A 25,936-nucleotide genomic window follows, 5' to 3' on the forward strand; every position below is an offset into this window, starting at 1 on the left:
TTTAGTTTTTTTAATTTTGTTTTTTCTTGTTTTTTAGGCTCTACTGTGAAAAAGGAGCATGTGATTCACAATTAAAAATTCTCAGTTAAATTGATTAAAATCCCTGATTATAATAATAACTTCTGTGAACAGTGTATGGGGCTGAATACTTTTTCAAGGCATTGTATAAGCTTAGAAGCACTAGCCAACCCGGATTTTGTGCTCAAGTCACAGGTGTGAGATGAGAGACAATGACCTTCTGACACAGAAGAGGGGGCTAATTTTGAGCCACTAATAACATTATATATGAATTGAAATTTTTAAGTATGACACAAAGAATAAATTATCATTTGGTATGCTACATAGCCCAAATAATATTCTCAATTTTTCTGCAGGAAGTCTTAAACCCTCAATTTACAGGCTCTGATTGTACTTTAAAAATAAACTGTCAACTATGAATAGCAAAGTACGTTTACTGATTGAAATTATCTAAAACAAATTTTAATTCACAGCTAACAGATTGGCGAGACATTAGGAAGATCTCCTTCTCATGTTGCATATAGTCATGGCATTAGATTATTCATTCTGGCTATTTGAGTCCTTTTACTGTCTCAGGCTTCTGAGTTGTATTAGATTCCACATTTTATTGCCTTACTTTAGAGGCTGTTAATCAATTTTCTACAATGCTGAAGAACTTAAGAACTTTTGGAAACTTTTCTAAATCTCATCTTTTTTTAAATCTTTTCCTTACTCTTTTATAGTTGCTAATGTTGATTTCATGCTAATGATTTGTCCTATTAATTTATGTTTATTTCTTAAATAGAAAGGATGTTGTAGAGTTTATTTATTATTCCCCACTGCTCCTCATGCTAATTACACTGACAATCCTTACACTTTACCATACTAAGAAACATTGATATTTCCTTCTGGTAAGTCAATGAGTAATTAATTCTATAAAAAAAAAAGGAGCAGTACTGTAAATAAACAACAAAACACTGTACAATAATAGTAATATTGTGGAATATTGGAATCTTCTGCTGCTAAACAGTTCACTGTTTTGAACCAGCCAGCCTGATCACAGCATCTAATCAATATCTATTCGGACCCCGGAGGAATATATAAGCTGGCATTCTGAGGAGCCAACGCACTCAACTGCGCACAGATGATGGTTTCTTGATTGGAGCCGAAACGTCTGCAAACATTTTGCCAAGCTTGGCAATCAACCAAGCTTCCACTAATGGTAATTGCTCAGGAAAAGGGGTGATATAATGTAGCAGTTGTCCTATTAATGGTCAGTCATTAGATAAACAAGGTCTTGGTAAAACTGAATATTGAAGATGCAATCTTATGAGCTTCTGTCATCCGAGGCAATGCTATGGCTTTCATTTTATTCACGTTCTATGATGTAAAATCATGGGTCATCAGGCCAAAATTTCTCAAAGTGCACAGCTGGCTGATCAAATTCCTTGCTGATAGCACAAGAAAAAGAAATGATTCTTCTACCATCAGGTCAGACACATCATTAATCAGTTTAACAACTCAGGAACTGAAGCTGTTAGCATAGCAGTTAAAGGATTTTGGAGTTCTGCAGAACCCTGTATTCCATCAGAGAATATGTATAATAATATATAGCAAAGGGTTAAGGATCCACCTTGGGACTATCTTTACTGGGGACAAAGTGGCCTAATTTGAAAAGAGGTCATTGGAAGTGTACAGTCTATCTTCACTGTGCCAGACAGAAGATCCATACCAATTCTGTCAGGGGAAAAATGACCATGAGCCAGAACCACAAATTTGGGCCAACCGGTACTATAATTCATATAGTGATTTGTGGCAAGATATACACCTCTACTGCTAGAAAATACATGATAGCTTTGCAGCGGTGGTGGCTTTCTGTGTGTTGCATCTCCATGCTATAAGAACCATGATCCCATGGTGCTTTGCCTACGATAAGATGAATTATGCCATGTACCTGTCCCCTTACCTTGCTCAGATGATGAACCTCCCAGAGAAGAATCCTTCTGTGTATGCGGCCTTCAAGACAGGCCAATTCTCAGTGCAGCTGTCAGGTAACAACCCCTTTGGGCAGATCCCTGTGGACCAGGCTGCTGAAACCACAGTGGACAAAGACACACCACCCCAAAAGCATCGGCCATCAAGATCAATGAGCTCAGGTATCACCTTTTCTGTGCCAGAAAAGGTGGAATCGAAAGTCATCAACTCCCACCATGCAAGGACTGCTTAACAAAACATGCACAGTGAGCCAGCTACCAGGCTGGTATATGGAGAAGGACCCAGAAATACCAAGCCCTGTTGGCAGAGGATGGAAGATGGAGAGAGAAGAGGAAGCTGAACAGTTGGTGGTGCACTGGATGGAAGGCCAGCCAGCACCCGATGCCGTCTTGGATCTACTGGCCCGTAACTGTCCAAAAAAATGTTCACTCCCAAGATGAATGTGTGTTGCAAATGGCCTCAGGTGTACTGACATGTGTAGTCTGGCAGACTGTGAGAACCAGGCATCCACCTCAGAGAGTGTGGAAATTTCAGATGAAGATGTGGAAGATTTGGAAAATTATTATGATTATTAATAGGTTATGAAAGTATGGAAAGCAGTCTTTGATTAAATATATTCATTTTACCACCGAATGGTGCCTAGGTTATAGAATCCCACATTTGAATTATTGTACTGTAGTTCTAAATGCTATGACAAAAGCTTAAGATTGTCTTGATTTGATACAACAATATGGAAAATATCATGACATTGATAAAACTCCAGAAATCTCTCCAAATGAGGTTTGTTACCTTTTTTTTTGGGGGGGGGGAACATTTTCTGCAGTACTGATGTTAATATGGAATATATACAAAAATGATTACTTATTTGAATTCCTGAATAAATTCTCTACAAACCTATGTTATTATATGTGCCCTAAGGTTTTTATTGACTTTTCCCAAAATAAACAACAGACAAGTATTTTTCTAAAAATGAAATGATTCACTCTACTGAAATTGGGCACTGTACTGTGAGTACCACCAATGACATAGTTTTCAATGTAGAATTTTATAACAACCATAAATGAAAAGTGCTTGAACTCAGCTATCATTGTGACAAATTTCAATGTTGAGGGATCACAGATGACAAAATACCACTAGGTTGAATATATATGTTGAACTTAATATTGGCCACTTTTCAGAAACGCTTATTTTAGTGTTGTGTTATAAAATGCATGTTAGCACACATAAAGCTACGACTGGTGCAATGCTATCACATATTTTCTAACTCTAGAGATGTATACCTTGCCAAAAATCACTATGAGCATTATTCCCCTCGGATGGTACCAACCAACCCTACTGGCTCATGGACTAATATTCAAGATTCAAGATTCAAAAACTTTATTGTCATTCTAACCGTACATCAGCTCTGCAGGGCAGAATGAGACAGCGTTTCCCAGGGGCAAGTGCAATCATAACATAACAAATGCAACAATAAATAATAAACACAACAATAAATAGTAAAACACAACAGCCACATGACAGTTAAAATCAAGTTATAAGTGTCCAATGCAAGTTAAAAGTGTCCAAAGCAGAGTCAGGTAGAGCAGCTATTTAGCAGTCTGACTGCCTGTGGGAGGAAGCTGTTTAGTAGCCTTGTGGTTTTTGTTTTGACGCTCCTGTAACGTTTGCCTGATGGCAGAAGAACAAACAGTTTATGGAGACGGTGTGAGGGGTTTTTAATGATGTACCGTGTCTTCTGGAGGCATCGACTCTGAAAGAGGTCTTGGACAGAAGGTAGGGAGACCCCAATAACCTTCTCTGCTCCCCTAACCACCCTCTGCAAGGCTTTTTTGTTGGCAGCTGGAGTACCAGTTTGTGATGCAAAAGGTCAGCACACTCTCAACCACGCCTCTGTAGAATGTAGTTAAGATGTTAGTGGGGAGTGATGCTTGTTTAAGTTTCCTCAGAAAGTGCAATCTCTGCTGGGCCTGTTTCATAATCCCAGTGGTGTTCCTGGACCAGGTGAGATTGTCCGAGATCTGCACCCCAAGGAACTTAATGTTTTCCACTCTCTCCACTGTGGAGCCACTGATGCTGAGGGGTGTGTGCTCAGGCTGAGACCGTCTGAAATCGATGATCATCTCCTTGGTTTTGGTGACATTAAGCATCAAGTTGTTGTCACTGCACCAGCTCTCTAGGTGTTTAACCTCCTCCCTGTACATTGTTCCATCATTTTTGCTGATGAGCCCCACCACTGTGGTATCATCAGCAAATTTAATGATCAGGTTCTCCTTGAATCTGGCTGCACAGTCATGTGTTAGCAACGTAAACAGCAATGGGCTAAGCACACAGCCTTGTGGAGATCCAGTGCTCAGTGTGATGGAGTCAGAGATGTTCCTGCCAACACGGACTGACTGTGGTCTCTCTGTCAAGAAATCCAGAATCCAGCGACACATGGCAGTGTTAAGGCCAAGCAGCGACAGAGACACTAGTCTCTGCGGGATGATGGTATTGAACGCTGAACTGAAATCAATGTACAGGATTCTGGCATACTTGTCTTTGTCGTCCAAATGAGAGAGAACTGTGTGCAGTGTGGTGGATATTGCGTCCTCTGTAGAGCGACTTGGACGATAAGCAAACTGTATGGCCATTATGAGGGTTCAGTCCCAAGTAAATTGCAGTTTAACTGTAGAGACATGATTGGGTTGTGCAGTTGCTTTAAAAAAAAAATGGCAAGAACAATGAACAAGCCAGTCTGCAAAATTAGTACTGGTTAAAGCTCCAAGTGTTCTCAATTGTTATATCACAGTAACATTCCAGAGATTCTCAAATCAGACAGCCACATCTAAGGATATCATCTGATGCAAATCCCCGTTTAGCCATGAACCTCAACTACAAATATTTGTGCTAGCAGCAACAGCAGTAATATCTTTTTTCAAAATTCCTTGCATGTCCACATAAAGTTTTCCACCATCTCTTTTATTATTTCAAATTTCCAACATCTACAGTTTTCTCATTTTTATTTCTTATCAATAGTTTTGGTTTGTAACCATCAGCAAAAATGCTTAAAATATTATCATTGCACTTATACATACATATCATAAAAGCACAGCCAGAAATTGCATAAATGCATTATTTCCTACATAGTCTTATGTTGCTTTAAGTCAAACTTGGAATGTGTTTTAGAGTTCTGAATCAAATACCTCAGATGATTGGACTATTCAGGTCCTATGGTCTTAACAAATAAGAGTAAAGTAGCAGAAGTAGAATTCTAGGTAACTGCACTATTGACTTTGTTTCAGGGCAGACTATGGAAGGCCCAGATGAATATGGTGTTCAGCATCCGGCTAATGATTATAACCAGCAAAAGGATTTATGTGTATCTCATTGACCATTTCTTCCTGGAGTATTTGCAATTATTATTTATTGCATAGGGTTCATAGTTCATCTGAAGCTAAAATGTAACAGAAACAATTTGCAGAAAAGGGGAAGGATGAGGAGAACAAAAGAATGTCTCATGTAGATTGCAGATCGAGATCGACCTGGTGACACACAAAGCTTTCAATGGTGCCCAGCTAGAGCACCTGCTATTAATGCACAGAGGCCATCCTAAGCATCCAGCAAGCAGTGACATTAATTCAACATCTTGGTCCTACTATGACCTCTCTGTCATTTGCCTCCAATGATATGCCCTTTCTGCAACTTCTTTATCTTCCATTTTCATTTTAGATAAAATATTAACCCTGTGCAATAAATAATAGTTGCAAATGCATTAGGAAGAAATGGTCAATGTAAGCTCTTGGAACAGCACTCCATTTTCTGTTAAGGCACATTGCAGCTCTAGGACGTCAATCATGAATTCAAATTTTGGATAACTAGCTTTGGCTGTCTGTGTTAGATCTGTCTGCATTAGAACTGGCCATTCAGCTTTGCAATAACTCAAGTTTTTCCCCTCTCCACAGAATAATCTGCTGAATATTTAAGGCATTTACTTTTGTTTCAGATTTCCAGTAGCTACTGTGTTCAACATCTGATTCCAGCATGTTATTTTTCCCTATCTGCCTTCAAGTATAATATATATACAATTTCATATGGAGTGCCTTTGATTTCTTAAACAGTTCCCAAAGCACGTGTTATACGTCACTTGGATAACTTTGGTCTGCACCCTATTACAGACATATCTTCAATCTCTCCAACATCCTCAGCCAACTTAAACCATGCTTAATTTCTCAAGTTTCCCATAAAAACTGAAACATTGACATTGTTTCCATCGGCAGAGAGGAGGCTTTAATTGGTAAATATTTAAGGATTCCTTGATTTTATTTCAGACTTCGGCATCCAGAGATTTTTCTTAATGCTCATCTTGTTTTGAGCTTTAATAAACAGACAACCCAAGTGGCCACTGGACGCAGTCACTGGCTTGAAGTATGTTGTATGATTGAAAAACGAAACCAAGTGATCTCATAAAATGTGGTAGCATACACTATAATAAACGCTCTTCGTGGTTCAGTTAATGAGGAGACTGTGGCATGACACTAAATGAAAGACCAAAGAATTCGGATCGATCGTTTGTTTCTGTAAAATGTAAATTCATGTGGCTTTTACTCGCGAGTTATATGCGATAAAGTCATAATACTGTATCTAGCAGACAGATACAATTAGAAATTATATCCCGTACTACATCATTTCAATGACAATGCGACGCACTTGTGTGTGCGGGGGGTGGGGGGGGGAGAGAAATGGTTCAGAATGCGCTAGGTGCTATTTTCTTCATTTTCCAAAACTTTACAAGTGCTCCCAATTCCACAGAGGCTAACACGGATAGGTACAGCAGCGCCCAATAGCTCGGGTGCCATTGGCTCTGCGAGCATGTGCCTGCTCGTGAACCTGTTCAGACTTATCCTCACTAATACTTGACTTGTTTCACTGCATTTTACATCCAAACACAAATCCACATTAAAATTTAAATAGCTGCCTAAATTGCATGTTCTGATTTTGTCTGATTAAGTTCGACTTTGGCGGAATGTGGACGCGCTGTTGTGACTGGAGTTTCCATGGTCCCTGTTGTAACAGGTGGCTCCCTCTGGCTAACGGCAATGCACAGCCAATAGGGTTCTGGCGCCTCCCGCTAACGTCGGATGGTTCTCCCAATCGGCGATATGGTCGGAATTGCACCCACCGTTAAAACCCCAGGCCTGTATTGACATTTCCTCACGTGTAATAAATGGATCAAATAAATCCCCAGAACAGGAGGATTCACGAGAGAAACTCCGGTCACAGTACAATCCACAACAATTCACCATAAAGTCTCGGAGACGGGGTGAGACGTACGGAACGACTGTTCCCACTCCTTGTGAGAGTCAGGGATACTCTGCGTTAAGTTCACCAATCATCCCTTCTCAGTAGGAGCACGGGGACTTTTGGTTAGGTGGTGTGACAGAGTAGAGCGTGGACACCACCTTCAGCTTTGTGAGCGATCTTTGAAAAAGAGGAGAGAGAGGGAAAGACTGGAAATGTGCACTAAATTTTGACCGTGACTTTGTCAAACGCATTGTCTCGAACGAATGCTGTGGCAACATCTAGATTGGCAGACTGTCTACGTGTACCCCGTGGGTGTCTCGCACGTCATATTTGTAGATCTTGAATGCGATAAGGCCGTTAGCTTTCAACAAGATATCGCGTCCATCCTCTAGTTCCTGTTAACTACCGACCGGTTTTTATACATCAACCACTGTCGACTTTCCAGCACCCTACACACTTTCCCAATCCACGCGCATAATAAGAACATTAGCGAGCCACGGTTACCATACTTTCAAACAACTTTCCGATACTTGGACAAAAACTTCTATTTACGCACAGCATTTTTTTTTAAATGATTGCTCTGATTTGTGCAATCCATATTTTTTTCTCTTTTAAATTGCTGCAGGCATCCTCCGTCGAGCGATGAGTCCAAGAAGTGTGTTATTTGGTTTCATTGCAAAATACTGAAGTGCGGTTTTGAATTTAACTTTAAGCGGTATTCAAAAAGAGAACATCTGGAAAGGCGTGTGTAGTTTGTGGCACTTCCTCCTTAACTCAACCCAAACAAATCTGCGACCGCCGGACATTGAGAGAGGGAGGGAGAGAGAGAGGGGGAGGGAGGGAGAGGGAGGAAGAGAGAGAGGGAGAGAGAGGGAGGGAGGGAGAGAGAGAGGGAGGGAGAGAGAGAGGGAGAGAGAGAGGGAGGGAGAGAGAGGGAGGGAGAGAGAGAGAGAGAGAGAGGGAGGGGGAGAGAGAGAGAGGGAGAGGGCAGCTATTGGTGACCTGTACCGAGATCTTGGCAGGAAATCGGGCGACGACGTATTTCATAGGCAAGCAAAGAGGGGGATGAAATGACCCCGGAAGTTTCCACCTTGTATGTCAATACTTTCAGGAGTAAACTTTTCGCGTGACGTGTAATGATCGCTGTACAATACGTGAAGTCTCACATCTTCACTCATTGGTGTTAGACGGAGAGCCGAGACGGAGGGGGAAGGAGGCAGAAAACAAAACACCGATCCCACCACGGTCGCGCTTTTAAGCGTTCAGGTAAGGAATTGTTGTCGATAGCGAAACGAATGAATAACATTGAATAAGAAACATTAGTTATGAAACGGGGAGATCTAACTGACATTGCATGCATGTAGCCGACGATTACAACCAAACTCCGAACTACACCGGAGTTTGTTCAGTTCTGTATTCAAATCAGCATCTGCAACAATTAGACAGCACCAAAGCTCGTGGTTTCATTTGGGGTTTCGAGGTTTGCCGTAAAACCTCGACACCAGCTTCCCAAACTACCGAAGTTTAAAAAATATAAATCCAAGTTAACCCTAAAGATGCTTAGACTTCACTGTTTATATTTAAATTAAACGCTGAAATCATTCAATCTTATTAAACTGATTCCGCTCGCTGCGTTTGGTTTTGTACTGGATTTTCAAAAACTGCCAGCTTTAATTATAACGAGCTCGGCAGTGAGAAGTTATGCAGTTGGATAAATGATGAAAGTTTGTACTAAGACCTGCCCTGATGCCTTTGACAGTGAGGTGAGCAGATGCGTGGGATGGAGTTCATGTCTGGGGAAAGTTGCAGAGTGGCGACTGGAGGAGTTCCGTTTTGAGAACCAGCGGAGCGGGCAGACGGCGAACGCAGACAAGCCGCCTCCTCTACACTGTGGCTCGCGGAGTGGACCAAACGGACATGAAAGATATGGATGAGAGGGAAACAGCTCACAAGGTTCCACCTTACTCTTCTGAAACTAGCTCCAGAGGTGGGTCCACAACTGATCTGCTGAAGGCGGTTTCCGACTCAATGGGACTTTACATGGATAACCTCCTTCCTCAGGCTGAGCTGACAGCTGCTTTGGATCGAAAAGTTGAGAGTGACTCGGAGAAAAGCGTTGTGTCTCCCAAACATCTCGAGGGCATAGTCTTATCGTCAGCATCCAATCTTAGTGAGACGGCAGAACCATCTGCTTGGACCAACTGCGATTTAGGCTTGAGTGAAAATACTTCTGAAGGGATTGGAGCAGGGAAACAACCCATCCCGGTGAATTGCTGGTCACTCATCAACGCAGACAGGAATGTCCCTGCAGATCTCAAACTGCCCAAAGAGTGTCCCGGGGAAAACCCAAGTTCGATAGGCCAGGTTGATGTCCACGCCACTCTGCAGTCGATGAAATCAGAAATCTACCTCGAAAGAGATGACGGCTGTCATTCGAGCCCCCGAGGGCAAATGTCGCCCGTGAATATTTTACGTTTCCCCTTCCTGCCCCTCAATTCGATCTATTTCGCAGCTCGCACTCATCAACTTCTTACCACGGACGACTGCGACCACGCTCCGTACATCCCGGACATTTCCAGCTCGTACGGCTATGCTGACAGTGGCAGCTCCCCCAATTCGAAGGGGGAAAGGAACATGCAATCTGAATCACAGCCGCCAATGAACATGAACCAGGAAGCCAACAACACGTTTGGTTACATGCCGCCTGGTTATTCTCCATATAGTGACTATTCCATTTCCCCACAGCAGCAAAGACCCATCATGAGAGGCGAACCTCTTCAAGATGCTGTAATGTTTAAGACTGAACCTATAGATTCCTATGGTTTCTCGCACCACGACACAGGACTCAGTTGCAGCTTCTTGGGTCAAGATGACACCATGCCGTCTACTTCTTCAGCTCCCGTGACTTGGTACCAACCAATTACATACCTGGGTTATCAAGGTGGAACTAAAACTATAGCAGACAATTATTCGCAAAACTACACTCAGTACCCTGGTTTGATCAGGTGAGTAACTTAGTTTAATTACTGCACCGTTTTCACATATACGAGCTTAATCTGCACCTCCCCCCACACACACGCTTTGGAAACTTGATACTGTCATCGTGGGCTCCTGTTGTCCTTTTAGCAAAAGTGAAACACATTTCAAAGGGATCTGTTCAGGAAAGTTACTTATTTCTCCCGAAATTTATATCGGCGAAGTATCGAGACTGTCCCAAGTCGATAGCTAAAGACCTGATATATATTTTGCACAGTGTAAAATACTTTCAAAATAGTCTGTACAATCGAACTATACTTAAAGTGCGCGTCTTTTCCACCTGTTGGCCCAGATAATTATCTTTGCTCCATTCGTTATTGACATAAGCTAAGTACTGCTATTTATTTTGTAGACAGCTGTTAACACCGACTTCATTACAAAATATGAATCCTGAACGAATCAGAGTTACCATTTTAATTTTAACAATTTACTTGGTTCTGTTGTCCTTCATATAGTCTGAACGTTCAGTCCAACCAGGCTTAATATTAATGAAATTCCTTAAAACAAGTGAAACCAAGTGATGTATATTGCTGTATAAAATTCATCATTATATTTAACAATGCGGTCCCCACTAAGTATGAGTCTGTGAATGTATCCAACAGTGCGGTCCCCATCCAGATATTTTTCCATCAGTGATTTTTTCCACATCGACAACTAGGCTCAATTTCATTCTCTTTTATACACTGCACTTCAGATAGAAGAAGAGAATGGCGTTCTATCGCCATGTTTATAGCTGATTAGTTAGGGTAGGTGTTGAAGTTGTTAAGCCAGAGCTGTGACTGAAGACTTTGGCTCAGGCATGCTGTATAACAAGTAGAAAATGTAGTTTATAGAGAACTAAATAAGGATATTTAATAAGTTCATTTATTTTACCTTTTGAGGCTGATGTTTTGGAAAATAAATACTGCTGCTGAATAAAAAAGCAATCCAAATTTTATAATGATTGCAATGCCTGATTTTCCTCTTTTCAGCATTTATTGGAAAGTAAAATAAAGTACTCAGAGAGAGAAACAATAAATTTAATCCTTTGTGCTTTACACAGCTGCCTACTTTTTATGAGTGTGTATATTTTAGAACAATTGAAAAAAGGTCAAATTAATTTAAATTAGAATTTGTTTAAAGGTTTCGTTTGAGCAAGCAGTGTACAATTTAGTACCACAGGTAGCACCTCAAACTGAGTTCAGTATTGATGTGTGATCATTAATAAATGAAAAATTATGTGAAATAGGACTACATTGATCAATGCTGCAGTACTTAATTACAAGCAGGGAAAGAACAGCCAGCTCCACAGGCTGCAATGGATGAAGTGGAGGGGGGGAGGTGGAGAGAAGGAGAGAGAGAGAGAGAGAGAGAGAGAGAGAGAGAGAGAGAGAGAGAGAGAGAGGGGGGGGGAGAGAGGGGGGAGAGAGATAGAGAGAGAGAGAGAGAGAGAGAGAGAGAGAGAGAGAGAGAGAGAGGGGGGGGGGGGGAGAGAGGGGGGAGAGAGATAGAGAGAGAGAGAGAGAGAGAGAGAGAGAGAGAGAGAGAGAGAGAGAGAGAGAGAGAGAGAGAGAGAGAGAGAGAGAGAGAGAGAGAGAGAAGAGAATGAGAACACAGAGGGCAACAACTTCACAAGAATGGAGCCACCTACCTGGATGTGATAGAGAAACAATACTTAGCTTAAATATTTTGTGAAGGTAAGGACAATCAGTTGTAATGCAGAACTATTCAAGGCAAAAGTTCTGTCACATTCACCTTTTGATGCCCTAAAACTGCCAGGCATTCATTGAGGAATCTTGTTTTGCTCTTTGCTCTATTAAAGTAGTGACTGAAACCCAGTGTTATTAAAGATATACCTGTGCGATATCCACTGTGGCAAGGACAGACAGCACAGAAACCTCTGTGGGGAAGCTGAAAGGTACTATGGTGCCTCACGTCTTAATAAGCTGATAAGGAAGGCGGGCTCTGTCGTGGGCAAAGTACTGGAGAGTTTAACATCGGTAGCTGAGCGAAGGGCGCTGAGTAGGCTACGGTCAATTATGGAAAACCCTGAACATCCTCTACATAGCACCATCCAGAGACAGAGAAGCAGTTTCAGCGACAAGTTGCTATCGATGCAATGCTCCTCAGACAGGATGAAGAGGTCAATACTCCCCAATGCCATTAGGCTTTACAATTCAACCGCCAGGAGTAAGATATGTTAAAGTGCCGGGGTTGATTGTATTTAATGTATTTAAGTAAACTACTTAAGAACTTTTTAAAAGCTATTATTAATGCATTTTGAGAGAGTGATTTAGAGGCATATCATATTTTTACTGAGTTAAGTATTGTATGTAATTAGTTTTGCTACAATAAGTGTATGGGACATTAGAAAAAATGTTGAATTTCCCCATGGGGATGAATAAAGTATCTATCTATCTATCTATCTCTATCTATCTAACCAGTCAGCTCAACCATTATGCTCTACAATCAATTGTTAATATTTTCTCTTTAATATACTCACGATCACAAAACTGCTGTTTGCCATCCCCATTTAATTTTTGGCATGTCATATTTGACCTGTTAGTCTTCAAGATGTAGATACTTTACTTTCTGTATGATAGGATGACAGACTCCAAGATATATTCCCGGTGAAATAAATTTAATTGTGCAGTTCCAGTGCCAGCAGCTGTAGCCTGTGTGTTTACTGTGGTTTTATCCTGCATTTACTCTATGTTTGTTGTTCATATTACTAAGCCCTCACATTCAATACTTTCCAAATTAAAGGAGTACTGGTTTCTGGGTCCAGCTAACACAATATTAGGGGCTCATGCCACTGCTCAAATATATCATTTTCTGAGATTTTGAAGGAACTCCTGACTTGACTACAACCAATGTTTTGAAGGTTATCATTGTATCATAGCTTTAAACCTCAAAACCACTAAAGCAGGAGGGAGAAGCATTATGACGAATATTCATATTGCTTTCACTTCCAAAGTAATCAATGTATCCACACCAGATACTATTGTGATAACAACACATAGTTTGAAGTTAGACACTGCAAGCTATCAAAACTACTTTTGTGTTAAAGGAGGAAAATAACTTCTCAATATGATCAGCTAAAATGGATACCAGGTCACTCTCTTTGACCTCTGATATGAAAAGGTATTAAGCATCAGAGCTGTTGCTCTTTTCTTTCTGAGTTCAAGACATTCATCAGTCTTTCTCACCTCATTCTCTGCTTCGTGCTGTAGGCCGTATGCCACTTGTATCACTACCAATATCTTTTGCAATGTGCTCATTTCTTCTGCTTTTAAATTGAATTGTTCTTTAAATTTGCTCCTACGAATTAATAATTACCGATAATTGCCATTGTACTGTTGTGCATAACTAATTCATGTGAATAAACTCATGAATTATGCCTTACATAACAGAAGAGATATGATTCATGTGTCTGCATTAGTAATCTCATTGAGAGGGACTACAACCGCTTTTTTATGAAAACGGTAGGAAAGTTAGGTGCACGAATTAAATTGTTCCTAACACCAGAACCTACGATGTGTACTTCGTTTTGAGACCACTTTTATTTATTGGAGTTATGGTTGTCTTTGGTGATAAAAGTGAAATGAATTACAGTCATAATTGAGGTGTATCAGCTTATGAAAGTTATCACTAGTTAAGGCCTGCCATGACAGCAGGAGTTTGAACCTTCAGGTCAACTCCACCATTCAACATGATTGATTATTCTCCTCAGCATCCTGTTCCTGCTTTATTCCCTTGATCCCCTTAGCACGACGAAACATATCTATCTCCTGAATATAAATGTGTAATAACTTGGCGTCCTTGGCTGACTGATGTGGGGATTTGAAATATGACTGTATTGCACTTGTGAGCACTCTTCTAAAGTTGATGGTTTAAACTTATTATTTAGTGCTGTGGCTACACCTTGCTATTTAAGTGGTGTAGAGTGAGATACTCGTCTTTTCACATTAATAAGATTGAAATAAAATAAATAACATTTTAAAAGTGCAAAAAGTTAAAATTGGGTCAGCCATCGTAAGTACTTCAAGATTTATGTACTTCAGAAATAGAGTGAAATTTAGCACACTTTGAAGATTTTTGTATCCACTTGACACTTGTCAGATGCTGGTACTGAGTTCCAAAATTAAGGAAGTTCTTTTCTTCGTACTGTATGCCTCTTGATTTCAGTGTAAACTTCAACCCTTTCCAACTCTTCAGGAGATTACACAGAATGCTCAACTCAGTAAAATCTTTCATAACTTCTGCAGTTCTTTGTTTCTTTCTCTCTCAAGTATGCATAATGTCATTGGACTGTACTAGAGAAATACTTTGAGATCATGTAGATGCCAAATCACCTCTTACACTATCGATGTATATGAGGGAGAAAGCGGGCAGTGCAACACAATTCTGTAACTACAGTCTCTGTTTAGGAGATTCACAGTATGCCTTTGCCCCTTAAGGAAATTAACACGTATATGGCACTGAGATGAGATTGTTATGTAGACTTCAGGGGAGGGATCTGTGCGGGACATAGTTCTCAACAAATACCAGCATTAGGGGGCTCTTGTAAGTTAATGCAGAGAGTACTGATTAATGGAATGTTTCTATTGTGTAGACATTTAAATACGCAAATATATATTTATTAGTTTGATAATATTACATACAGCTGACTAACTATTTTTGGATTTGATCAAGCAATCATGAAGTTGTATAGATTACAATTTTAATTTGTGGATACGTTAGATTTGGCTGCTGACCATCCATTTAAATGGAAAATGCATAATGAGCAAGATTTTTGGTACTGCTCAACAAGAGCAGAATATTGAATGAGGACATAGGCCAAAGGGTCTTTCTACATTCTTGTGTTTGGCTCAAATTTCTGCTCTTGCTTGTAGCACAACCTGGATATATCCAAGAGATCATGATTAACTGAAGTGACATTATTGAACTGCCAACTCTGGATGCCAGCCAGCTTTCAGTAAGGTCCATTGCTGCAGGTTTCACCAGTATTTAACAAGAAAACATTCAGGTAGATTACTTCAGAGAAAGTGGTTGATTGAAGAGTGATTAATTTAAGGATACTCTGCTCTTATTGGCAGCAGATCCCTTTATGCTACAACGAGTGCTCAGTGCAATTGGGCATTACAAATTGTTTGCAAATGGTCAGCCTCAGGAGGCCAGTGGTAATGTACCTTCTGCAACATTTTGCCTGCTGTGACAATCCTTGTCAGTCATATCTTTCATTTCTTGACATCTGATGAAAATACCTAACTTTATTTGCCTAAATTCTACAAATGCTTTTTACCAGCTTTCATTGTGATTTTGTCTTGTTTGGTTTATATAATAAACTGAAATGAATTCTTCTTTTCTGCAGCAACTAAGAAACATTTATGGAGACTTCATGCATCATCTTTAGTTGTATTGCAAATTATAACTGACAATACACCCTGCTAGTTAAAATATCATCTAGGCTTTAAAATGTACAATAGGGAGTTCATACATTAGAAATGATCAGGCTTTTCAAATGGCTACGGATATAACAACTTGAACTATGTTGAGGGTGGGCCATTAAGCACTTCTTTCTTTTCCAACTGAAAATATTATAAATAAAATACAATATGTTCTAAAATAATCTGGAATTATATAGTCATAGGAAGACACAGCTTTGAAACAGGCCCTTATTTTAAGCATGCACACAAAATACTGGGGTAATTCAGCAAGTCAAGCAGTATCTATGGCGGGGGAAGAACAGTGGAGAGACCCCTTATTGTGTGTGTTGCTCAAGATTTCCAGCATCTGCAGAATCTCTTGTGTTTACCTTTTTAGTTTATTTAATTTTTGCTTCTGTTTGACTTAATAATTATCATATTAAAATGCACACCATAGCCTGTGGATCTCATTTATTTCACAGAGCATCTAAAAATATATAGATTCATACTGAACATGGCTATTCAAAATAATTAGACATAATACATTTAAGACAATAGCTAGGTTAAACACAGCACAGCTTGGAAATGGCATAATGTATTGTGTTGGGCTCTATGGTAGTATAGCGGTTAGCATGACACTATTACAGCTCAGGACATTCTGGAGTTCAGAGTTCATTTCCGGCGCCATTCCATAAAGAGTATCTGTACATCCTCCCTGTGGAATACATGGGTTTTCCCCAGGTGCTTTGGTTTCCTCCCACAGTCCAAAAATGTATTGGGTAGGCTAATTGGTCATTGCAAGTCATCCCTTGATTAAATGAGGCTTAATTGGGGTGGTGGTGTTGTTGGGGTGGTGGGGTTGCTGGGGTGGTGGGGTTGCTGGGGTGGTGGTGTTGCTGGGGTGCTGGAGTTGCTGAGGTGGTGGAGTTGCTGGGGTGGTGGTGTTACTGGGGTGGTGGGGTTGCTGGGGTGGTGGTGTTGCTGGGGTGGTGGGGTTGCTGGGGTGTCGGAGTTGCTGGGGTGGTGGAGTTGCTGGGGTGTCGGAGTTGCTGGGGTGGTGGTGTTGCTGGGGTGGTGGGGTTGCTGGGGTGCTGGGGTTGCTGGGGTGGTGGGGTTGCTGGGGTGCTGGGGTTGCTGGGGTGGTGGTGTTACTGGGGTGGTGGTGTTGCTGGGGTGCTGGGGTTGCTGGGGTGGTGGGGTTGCTGGGGTGGTGGGGTTGCTGGGGTTGCTGGGGTGGTGGAGTTGCTGGGGTGGTGGTGTTGCTGGGGTGCTGGGGTTGCTGGGGTGCTGGGGTTGCTGGGGTGGTGGTGTTGCTGGGGTGCTGGGGTTGCTGGGGTGGTGGTGTTACTGGGGTGGTGGAGTTGCTGGGGTGGTGGTGTTGCTGGGGTGGTGGTGTTGCTGGGGTGCTGGGGTTGCTGGGGTGGTGGTGTTGCTGGGGTGCTGGGGTTACTGGGGTGGTGGAGTTGCTGGGGTGGTGGGGTTGCTGGGGTGGTGGTGTTGCTGGGGTGCTGGGGTTGCTGGGGTGGTGGTGTTGCTGAGGTGGTGGTGTTGCTGGGGTGCTGGGGTGCTGGGGTTGCTGGGGTGGTGGTGTTGCTGGGGTGCTGGGGTGGTGGTGTTACTGGGGTGGTGGTGTTGCTGGGGTGGTGGTGTTACTGGGGTGGTGGTGTTGCTGGGGTGCTGGGGTGGTGGGGTTGCTGGGGTGCTGGGGTGGTGGGGTTGCTGGGGTGCTGGAGTTGCTGGGGTGCTGGGATTGCTGGGGTGGTGGAGTTGCTGGGGTGGTGGGGTTGCTGGGGTGGTGGAGTTGCTGGGGTGCTGGGGTGCTGGGGTGGTGGGGTTGCTGGGGTGGTGGAGTTGCTGGGGTGGTGGGGTTGCTGGGGTGGTGGAGTTGCTGGGGTGGTGGGGTTGCTGGGGTGGTGGTGTTGCTGGGGTGGTGGGGTTGCTGGGGTGGTGGAGTTGCTGGGGTGGTGGGGTTGCTGGGGTGCTGGGGTTGCTGGGGTGGTGGAGTTGCTGGGGTGCTGGGGTTGCTGGGGTGGTGGAGTTGCTGGGGTGGTGGGGTTGCTGGGGTGCTGGGGTTGCTGGGGTGCTGGGGTTGCTGGGGTGGTGGGGTTGCTGGGGTGCTGGGGTGGTGGGGTTGCTGGGGTTGCTGGGGTGGTGGGGTTGCTGGGGTGGTGGAGTTGCTGGGGTGGTGGGGTTGCTGGGGTGCTGGGGTTGCTGGGGTGCTGGGGTTACTGGGGTGGTGGGGTTGCTGGGGTGCTGGGGTTGCTGGGGTGGTGGAGTTGCTGGGGTGGTGGGGTTGCTGGGGTGCTGGGGTGGTGGGATTGCTGGGGTGGTGGTGTTGCTGGGGTGGTGGAGTTGCTGGGGTGGTGGTGTTGCTGGGGTGGTGGTGTTACTGGGGTGGTGGTGTTGCTGGGGTGCTGGGGTGGTGGGGTTGCTGGGGTGCTGGGATTGCTGGGGTGGTGGTGTTGCTGGGGTGGTGGGGTTGCTGGGGTGGTGGGGTTGCTGGGGTGCTGGGGTGGTGGGATTGCTGGGGTGGTGGTGTTGCTGGGGTGGTGGAGTTGCTGGGGTGGTGGTGTTGCTGGGGTGGTGGAGTTGCTGGGGTGCTGGGATTGCTGGGGTGGTGGTGTTGCTGGGGTGGTGGAGTTGCTGGGGTGGTGGTGTTGCTGGGGTGGTGGAGTTGCTGGGGTGCTGGGATTGCTGGGGTGGTGGTGTTGCTGGGGTGGTGGAGTTGCTGGGGTGGTGGTGTTGCTGGGGTGGTGGAGTTGCTGGGGTGCTGGGATTGCTGGGGTGGTGGTGTTGCTGGGGTGGTGGAGTTGCTGGGGTGGTGGTGTTGCTGGGGTGCTGGGGTTGCTGGGGTGGTGGGGTTGCTGGGGTGGTGGTGTTGCTGGGGTGCTGGAGTTGCTGGGGTGGTGGGGTTGCTGGGGTGCTGGGGTTGCTGGGGTGGTGGGGTTGCTGAGGTGGTGGTGTTGCTGGGGTGGTGGAGTTGCTGGGGTGCTGGGATTGCTGGGGTGGTGGTGTTGCTGGGCTGGTGGTGTTGCTGGGGTGGTGGGGGTGCTGGGGTGGTGGAGTTGCTGGGGTGGTGGGGGTGCTGGGGTGGTGGAGCTGCTGGGGTGGTGGGGGTGCTGGGGTGGTGGAGTTGCTGGGGTGGTGGGGGTGCTGGGGTGGTGGGGTTGCTGCGGTGGTGGTGTTGCTGGGGTGGTGGGATTGCTGGGGTGGTGGGGTTGCTGGGGTGGTGGTGTTGCTGAGGTGGTGGAGTTGCTGGGGTGGTGGTGTTGCTGAGGTGGTGGTGTTGCTGGGGTGGTGGTGTTGCTGGGGTGGTGGGGTTGCTGAGGTGGTGGGGTTGCTGAGGTGGTGGTGTTGCTGGGGTGCTGGGGTGGTGGTGTTGCTGGGGTGGTGGGATTGCTGGGGTGGTGGAGTTGCTGGGGTGGTGGTGTTGCTGGGGTGGTGGTGTTGCTGGGGTGCTGGGATTGCTGGGGTGGTGGAGTTGCTGGGGTGGTGGGGGTGCTGAGGTGGTGGAGTTGCTGGGGTGGTGGTGTTGCTGGGGTGGTGGAGTTGCTGGGGTGGTGGTGTTGCTGGGGTGCTAGGATTGCTGGGGTGGTGGTGTTGCTGGGGTGGTGGGGTTGCTGGGGTGGTGGTGTTGCTGGGGTGCTGGGGTGGTGGAGTTGCTGGGGTGGTGGTGTTGCTGGGGTGGTGGTGTTGCTGGGGTGCTGGGGTGGTGGGGTTGCTGGGGTGGTGGTGTTGCTGGGGTGCTGGGGTTGCTGGGGTGGTGGTGTTACTGGGGTGGTGGTGTTGCTGGGGTGGTGGTGTTGCTGGGGTGGTGGAGTTGCTGGGGTGGTGGGGTTGCTGGGGTGGTGGTGTTGCTGGGGTGGTGGGGTTGCTGGGGTTGCTGGGGTGGTGGGGTTGCTGGGGTGGTGGGGTTGCTGGGGTTGCTGGGGTGGTGGTGTTGCTGGGGTTGCTGGGGTGGTGGTGTTGCTGGGGTGGTGGAGTTGCTGGGGTGGTGGTGTTGCTGGGGTGGTGGTGTTGCTGGGGTGGTGGGGTTGCTGGGGTGGTGGTGTTGCTGGGGTTGCTGGGGTGGTGGTGTTGCTGGGGTGGTGGGGTTGCTGGGGTGGTGGTGTTGCTGGGGTGGTGGAGTTGCTGGGGTGCTGGGGTTGCTGGGGTGGTGGTGTTGCTGGGGTGGTGGTGTTGCTGGGGTGCTGGGGTTGCTGGGGTGGTGGAGTTGCTGGGGTGCTGGGGGTGCTGGGGTGGTGGGGTTGCTGGGGTGCTGGGGTTGCTGGGGTGGTGGAGTTGCTGGGGTGGTGGTGTTGCTGGGGTGGTGGGGTTGCTGGGGTGCTGGGGTTGCTGGGGTGGTGGGGTTGCTGGGGTGGTGGTGTTGCTAGGGTGGTGGGGTTGCTGGGGTGGTGGTGTTGCTGGGGTGGTGGTGTTGCTGGGGTGGTGGGATTGCTGGGGTGGTGGTGTTGCTGGGGTGGTGGTGTTGCTGGGGTGCTGGGGTTGCTGGGGTGGTGGTGTTGCTGGGGTGCTGGGGTTGCTGGGGTGCTGGGGTTGCTGGGGTGATGGGGTTGCTGGGGTGCTGGGGTGGTGGGGTTGCTGGGGTGGTGGTGTTGCTGGGGTGGTGGAGTTGCTGGGGTGGTGGGGTTGCTGGGGTGGTGGAGTTGCTGGGGTGCTGGGGTGCTGGGGTGGTGGGGTTGCTGGGGTGGTGGAGTTGCTGGGGTGGTGGGGTTGCTGGGGTGGTGGAGTTGCTGGGGTGGTGGTGTTGCTGGGGTGCTGGGGTTGCTGGGGTGCTGGGGTTGCTGGGTTGGTGGTGTTGCTGGGGTGCTGGGGTGGTGGGGTTGCTGGGGTGCTGGGGGTGGTGGGGTTGCTGGGGTGCTGGGGTGGTGGGGTTGCTGGGGTGGTGGTGTTGCTGGGGTGGTGGGGTTGCTGGGGTGGTGGAGTTGCTGGGGTGGTGGGGTTGCTGGGGTGCTGGGGTTGCTGGGGTGCTGGGGTTACTGGGGTGGTGGGGTTGCTGGGGTGGTGGGGTTGCTGGGGTGCTGGGGTTGCTGGGGTGGTGGAGTTGCTGGGGTGGTGGGGTTGCTGGGGTGCTGGGGTGGTGGGATTGCTGGGGTGGTGGTGTTGCTGGGGTGGTGGAGTTGCTGGGGTGGTGGTGTTGCTGGGGTGGTGGGGTTGCTGGGGTGCTGGAGTTGCTGGGGTGCTGGGATTGCTGGGGTGGTGGTGTTGCTGGGGTGGTGGTGTTGCTGGGGTGGTGGGGTTGCTGGGGTGGTGGGGTTGCTGAGGTGGTGGTGTTGCTGGGGTGGTGGGGCTGCTGAGGTGGTGGTGTTGCTGGGTTGCTGGGGTTGCTGGGGTGCTGAGGTGGTGGTGTTGCTGGGGTGGTGGTGTTGCTGGGGTGGTGGGGTTGCTGAGGTGGTGGTGTTGCTGGGTTGCTGGGGTTGCTGGGGTGCTGAGGTGGTGGTGTTGCTGGGGTGGTGGTGTTGCTGGGGTGGTGGGGTTGCTGAGGTGGTGGTGTTGCTGGGTTGCTGGGGTTGCTGGGGTGCTGGGGTTGCTGGGGTGCTGGGGTTGCTGGGGTGGTGTAAGCTGAAGGACCAGAAGGGCCTTCTCCATGTTGCATTGCTAAGTAAAATATAATAATTGACTCACTTCTCTTTACTGAAAAGTAGCAAATGTGAAATGTGGTTTCAGTATCATAAATGGTAAACTATGTGCAGTAGGCCCAAAAAGATGATGAAAGACTGTGCTGTGTTTGTTGGCAGTTGTAAACAGCTAAGATCTGAAAAAAATAGACAGTCGACTCCCACTTTAACTTTGGAAATGTTTTCAGCTCAAATTAGAAAATCCTAAGTAAAAGCCTTGGGATTAATTTACAGATGACTAACGTTGTCAGCTGAACCGAAAGTATAACTCGCCTTATCTACTCAGGTCACTGTGATCTTTGTTTCACTGGGGAAAGAATTTCTAAAGTCATTGTGAACTTGCCCCTTTTGATTTGTTTTGCCTGATTTGTTTACCCTGATTAAACACGCATTGGTTATCATGGGATCTGATATTGTTTTGTACTTTTGGATGAACAAAACAACATGAGGAAGAGGAGCAGCAACATCAACCAATCGGAGCAATAGGTGATGTTGGCTGCCTACAGAAGAACTTAACCACTCAAATGATATTGCTGAATGGCAGAGGTTGTTGCTACAGAACCAGATAGTTCTCAAAGTTAGAGGAGTCCATAACCATCTTATCACAGGCGCCTTGCAGGCTATAACCCAGGACTCAAACATATCACAAGCCATCTCCCTACTAGATCAAATGGTACATTGGTAATCAGTAACAATAATCAGATTGAGAGAGAAGTGCATTTGTGGCACTAGCCATCATCATCACACCAGAAGAGATCTCACCAGCTGTAGGAAATTAAAAAGGCTTCAATTTCATAAATGGTAAACTATGTGCAGAAGACCCAAAAAGATGATAAAAGACGGTGCTGGGTTTGTTGGCAGTTGTCATGACATCATTGTTCTGCATGGTCTCAGCTGTCATCCTGCCCAACCGGAAAGCCCTGTCTCCTCCAGATAGAACATAGATAAGACTTAGCAAGGTTGATGTTGTAGAGGCTGATGATAGAATAGTGCAGCTTGCTGTTATGACATTGTAAAGTAAGGATTTTCTAAAAGTTTATGAAGGGCTGCAAGTACTGAAGTTTCTGCTAGCTACATTTGAACATATCTTCAATCATCTTGGTCCTAAGCCCCAGTTCTGCCATAATATTGCCTTATTTGGCTTGGCGTCACATCCATCTGACAAAGCTTTCAGTACAGCTATATAAATTGGTTATAAAAATGCTTCCTTTTGACCTTTTTTGTTCATTGAAAGGATAGGAGTGTCACTGGCAAATTTGGCAATTCTTTCCCATCCTTTATTGTCCCTCAACGTTACTGGGGCTGTGGTAACATGTAAGCTTGGGTAAAGATGGCCAGGTTCCTTCCTTGAAAGGCTGAAGTGAAGTGGAGAACAACATGGGTTTTAATGACAGTTCATTGGCTAGAAACTTTTTTCTTTTATTAAATTCCAGATATATTTGATTACTTATATCTAAGTTCCCCACCAGCTGTAGTGGGATTTAAACTCATGCTCCTGACTAATTTCCCAGAATACTGGTTGGCAGTCCAGTAACATGACCATTAAGCATTTTATCTCATTTTGTCAAGTTTGAAGGACATATTGCTTTCTCTTACCTCCTGTTCCAGGCCCCATAAGTCAGGTTGTTTCTTCCCTGTGCTTGCTTCTTCATTGAGTGTGTATTTCTCTTTTTTTCTTGAAGAAAGATTATAGTTTATGCAAGAGTATATGCATTTATTTGAGAATCGAAGTGTGATGCGGGAAATTGGAGTGAAAAGCAAGATACTTTCAGAATGGGAAAGTCTTAAGTGAACAGCCATATATGGAGAGTGAAGCAATGGTTGAGTTACTTTGTACTTGTGGCACAATCCTGAACATGGAGGTCTGGTTTCAAGATAAAGGGCTGGTCATCTAAGACTGTGGAGTGTGGAAGTTTCTTCTTGTACAAGGTAGTGATTTCCTGGAATTCTCTATCTCACGGAGTTGTGGAGGTTAGATTATTAGAAGTATTTATAGTAGATGCGTATTTGAAAAATTGGGTATTTGAAGGTTGTGGAGAACAGGCACAGAAGAGGAGATGATGCTTGTGATGAGAGGACAAGCTGGAGGAGTCAGGTGGCCTAGCTCCCTGTTTCTTGTGCGCGAGAGAAGCAGGTAACAGTGCAGACACCAGCAGGTGAGAGCAAACCCATGCTGCTGGCTACTGTGATGGGAGCAGGAAAGTAAAAATGCGTTACTTTAATGAGAGTAAGAGAAGTGATCTAGTAGTTTTAGTCACTGTGAATGATGAGAGGAAAGAAAGGACTACTGAAATACATTGAGTTTGGAATTCAAGCATACCTTTCGCTTGCTTTACTCTTAAGAGACTGTCATAAAAGTTCATAAAATGCTGCTTATGGTACAGACGATCTCTACACTGTCCACTCCTTCATGGTGGCCTTGTAGGATCCTCCTGCCAGTAGTGGTAATAGAAGTTTCCCTCCTCACCCTATCTCCCACAACAAGATCTCTAGGAAAGATTCAGAAAATCTAAAAGTCACTATATCTCATTTCTGAACAACTTCTTTTCCCTTTCCAATTTATTAATCAGCAAGACCATATGGAAAAGAATTTAAGAGATACATTGCTGGTTAATTGGGGCAGTCCCTTACTTTGGACAAAAATAGTTATGATTGTATGCTGCTTAATTGGGATTGTTGCTGAATATTTTCTAACTAACGTCAGTGGCCATCAGACGCAACACCGTGCTTGAAGTAAACAGTTTTTAAATAGCATCGTCTGCATGTTTGTGCTCAAAAAGCAGTGATTCTTGTCACTGAGAGTTGGTAAGTAATAAACAGTAAGACAACTCAGGGCAGTTTTGCTCACTGTGGTTTCAAGTATTTGGGCTTGGAGATGCCAGAAACAGCCAGGAGTGAAACTGAAATGATTTCAGTACTTTAACAAGATAGGAACTGTGAAGAATTTGAAAGTATTGACAATCATCTTGAATGTTAAAATAAATATTTGGAGGATGCAATCATCAAAAGCATTGCTTGAAAGCAGTCTGCAATCTGCACTAGGTGTCTGCACTGATTGATAACTTTGAGGAACTAATACACAGTTTTATAGTACTGTGGTAGTTTTGGTAGTGTTCTAATTTTTCTGTATTTTATTTAAATACATAATTTGTTACTCAGTTAAATGGTAGTTTGTCTTTTTTATACGTTTTTAACTACTTACATAAAACTTCAGCTAATTGGGGCAGCCACTTGATTGGGTCAAAATGTATTGGTCCTGATGTGTCCCAATTAACTAGAATCCACTGTACGCGCACAAAGCCACAATTACAAATTCATGCTATTGGTTCTATAATAGCACGTGTTTTGTGTTTTATGTATACAGTACAATGTATTTATGTGTTCTACACAATGTATTGTAAAAATAGCATTGCTAATAAGGAAAATAGAGAAACACAAAGCATAACAAGCGATGAAAGACATATTTGGTCAGTATCCAGTTTTATAATTGATAGTCAATCTGTTGTTAGATGTCACTTACATGAAGGGCCCATTTTTGTCTTTGTATTTTCTATGTTTTTCCTTCTCTATGTAAGCTCCATGTTCTGAATGACTCATTTCTATTCAAAATATAACATTCTTTAATATAATTCCTCATAGATTTGTTTTTAGCCATGTGGAATATATACATCTAGCCATTTATATTCTGTACTATACACTGCTGACACTATCCAGAGGCAGTAGGTAGCTGAACCCATCTCCGACTCAATCTCCCAAAGAAAATCTTTGTTCCCATTTGTATTATAGGTGTGTATTTATTGATAAGTGGAAGTGGGCAGAAAGCACAGAATGTTTAATCCCACCTCCTTACCAATATATACTCAACAGCCTTTATGTTAATGATTGAGATACTGTTTATGTATGTAAAACCTACTCTTTTATGTGTAAATTTAATGCACACAAGTTTATTCTGTCAGTTTTGTAATAATCAGCCAAGTAAAGTGCATGAAGTAATTAGTGAGCAAACATTTTGTTTCTCTGGGGGAGGGGTCAATTAAGTTTTATGAAAGCTGTAAATAAGGATTCTAATTTTATGGTTGCATTATGCATTTAGGTGCTAGGCTGCAGTACCCAATCAACAGACCTTCCAACAGTTACATCAATCACTCAAGATAATTTGGTGCTGAAGGGTCCTGGCCGGAAATGTCAACTGTTTACTCTTTTCCATAGATGCTGCCTGGCCTGCTGAGTTCCTCCAACATTTTATGTGTTGCTTGGTTGTAGAAAAAATAAAAAATAACTTCAGTTATTTTTTTTTAGATTATTCTTAAAAATACTTCCCAACATAACTCTTATTGAAACATTCACTCATGGTAATACTTTTCAGCATACGTTTGATCCAACATCTGCAGATTTTCTCTTGTTTGTGATAAAACAACTTGGTTGCCTGAGAAATAAGTGACAGGTACTTGGCTTGATACCACCTTGTGGTCGCCCTACATATGCATCACAACCAAGCAATGCCTTTACAGCTGCACGGTTTCCAAAAAGCTCTAAGATCCACTATGACAGCCAGTTCACAAAACAGAGTGGCAACAAGGCTTCAGGAAGCGTGAACTAAAA

At 44.7% G+C, this 25,936-nt stretch overlaps 1 protein-coding gene across 4 annotated transcripts in view; it reads left to right on the forward strand.

The window, feature by feature from the left end:
- The first annotated feature begins 8,264 nt into the window (after positions 1-8,264).
- The window catches only part of LOC140726642 (progesterone receptor-like), a 299,505-nt gene continuing 281,833 nt past the window's right edge, over positions 8,265-25,936 (forward strand). For all 4 annotated transcript variants that reach the window (XM_073043275.1, XM_073043276.1, XM_073043277.1 and 1 more), the window contains exons 1-2: positions 8,265-8,538; positions 9,032-10,277. In XM_073043275.1, the coding sequence (XP_072899376.1) occupies positions 9,190-10,277 (1,088 nt within the window). In that variant the 5' untranslated portion in view covers positions 8,265-8,538; positions 9,032-9,189. The remainder of the gene's footprint in view (positions 8,539-9,031; positions 10,278-25,936) is intronic.

The sequence above is a fragment of the Hemitrygon akajei genome, chromosome 4 (assembly GCF_048418815.1).
Source record: "Hemitrygon akajei chromosome 4, sHemAka1.3, whole genome shotgun sequence".
Lineage (NCBI taxonomy): Eukaryota > Metazoa > Chordata > Chondrichthyes > Myliobatiformes > Dasyatidae > Hemitrygon > Hemitrygon akajei.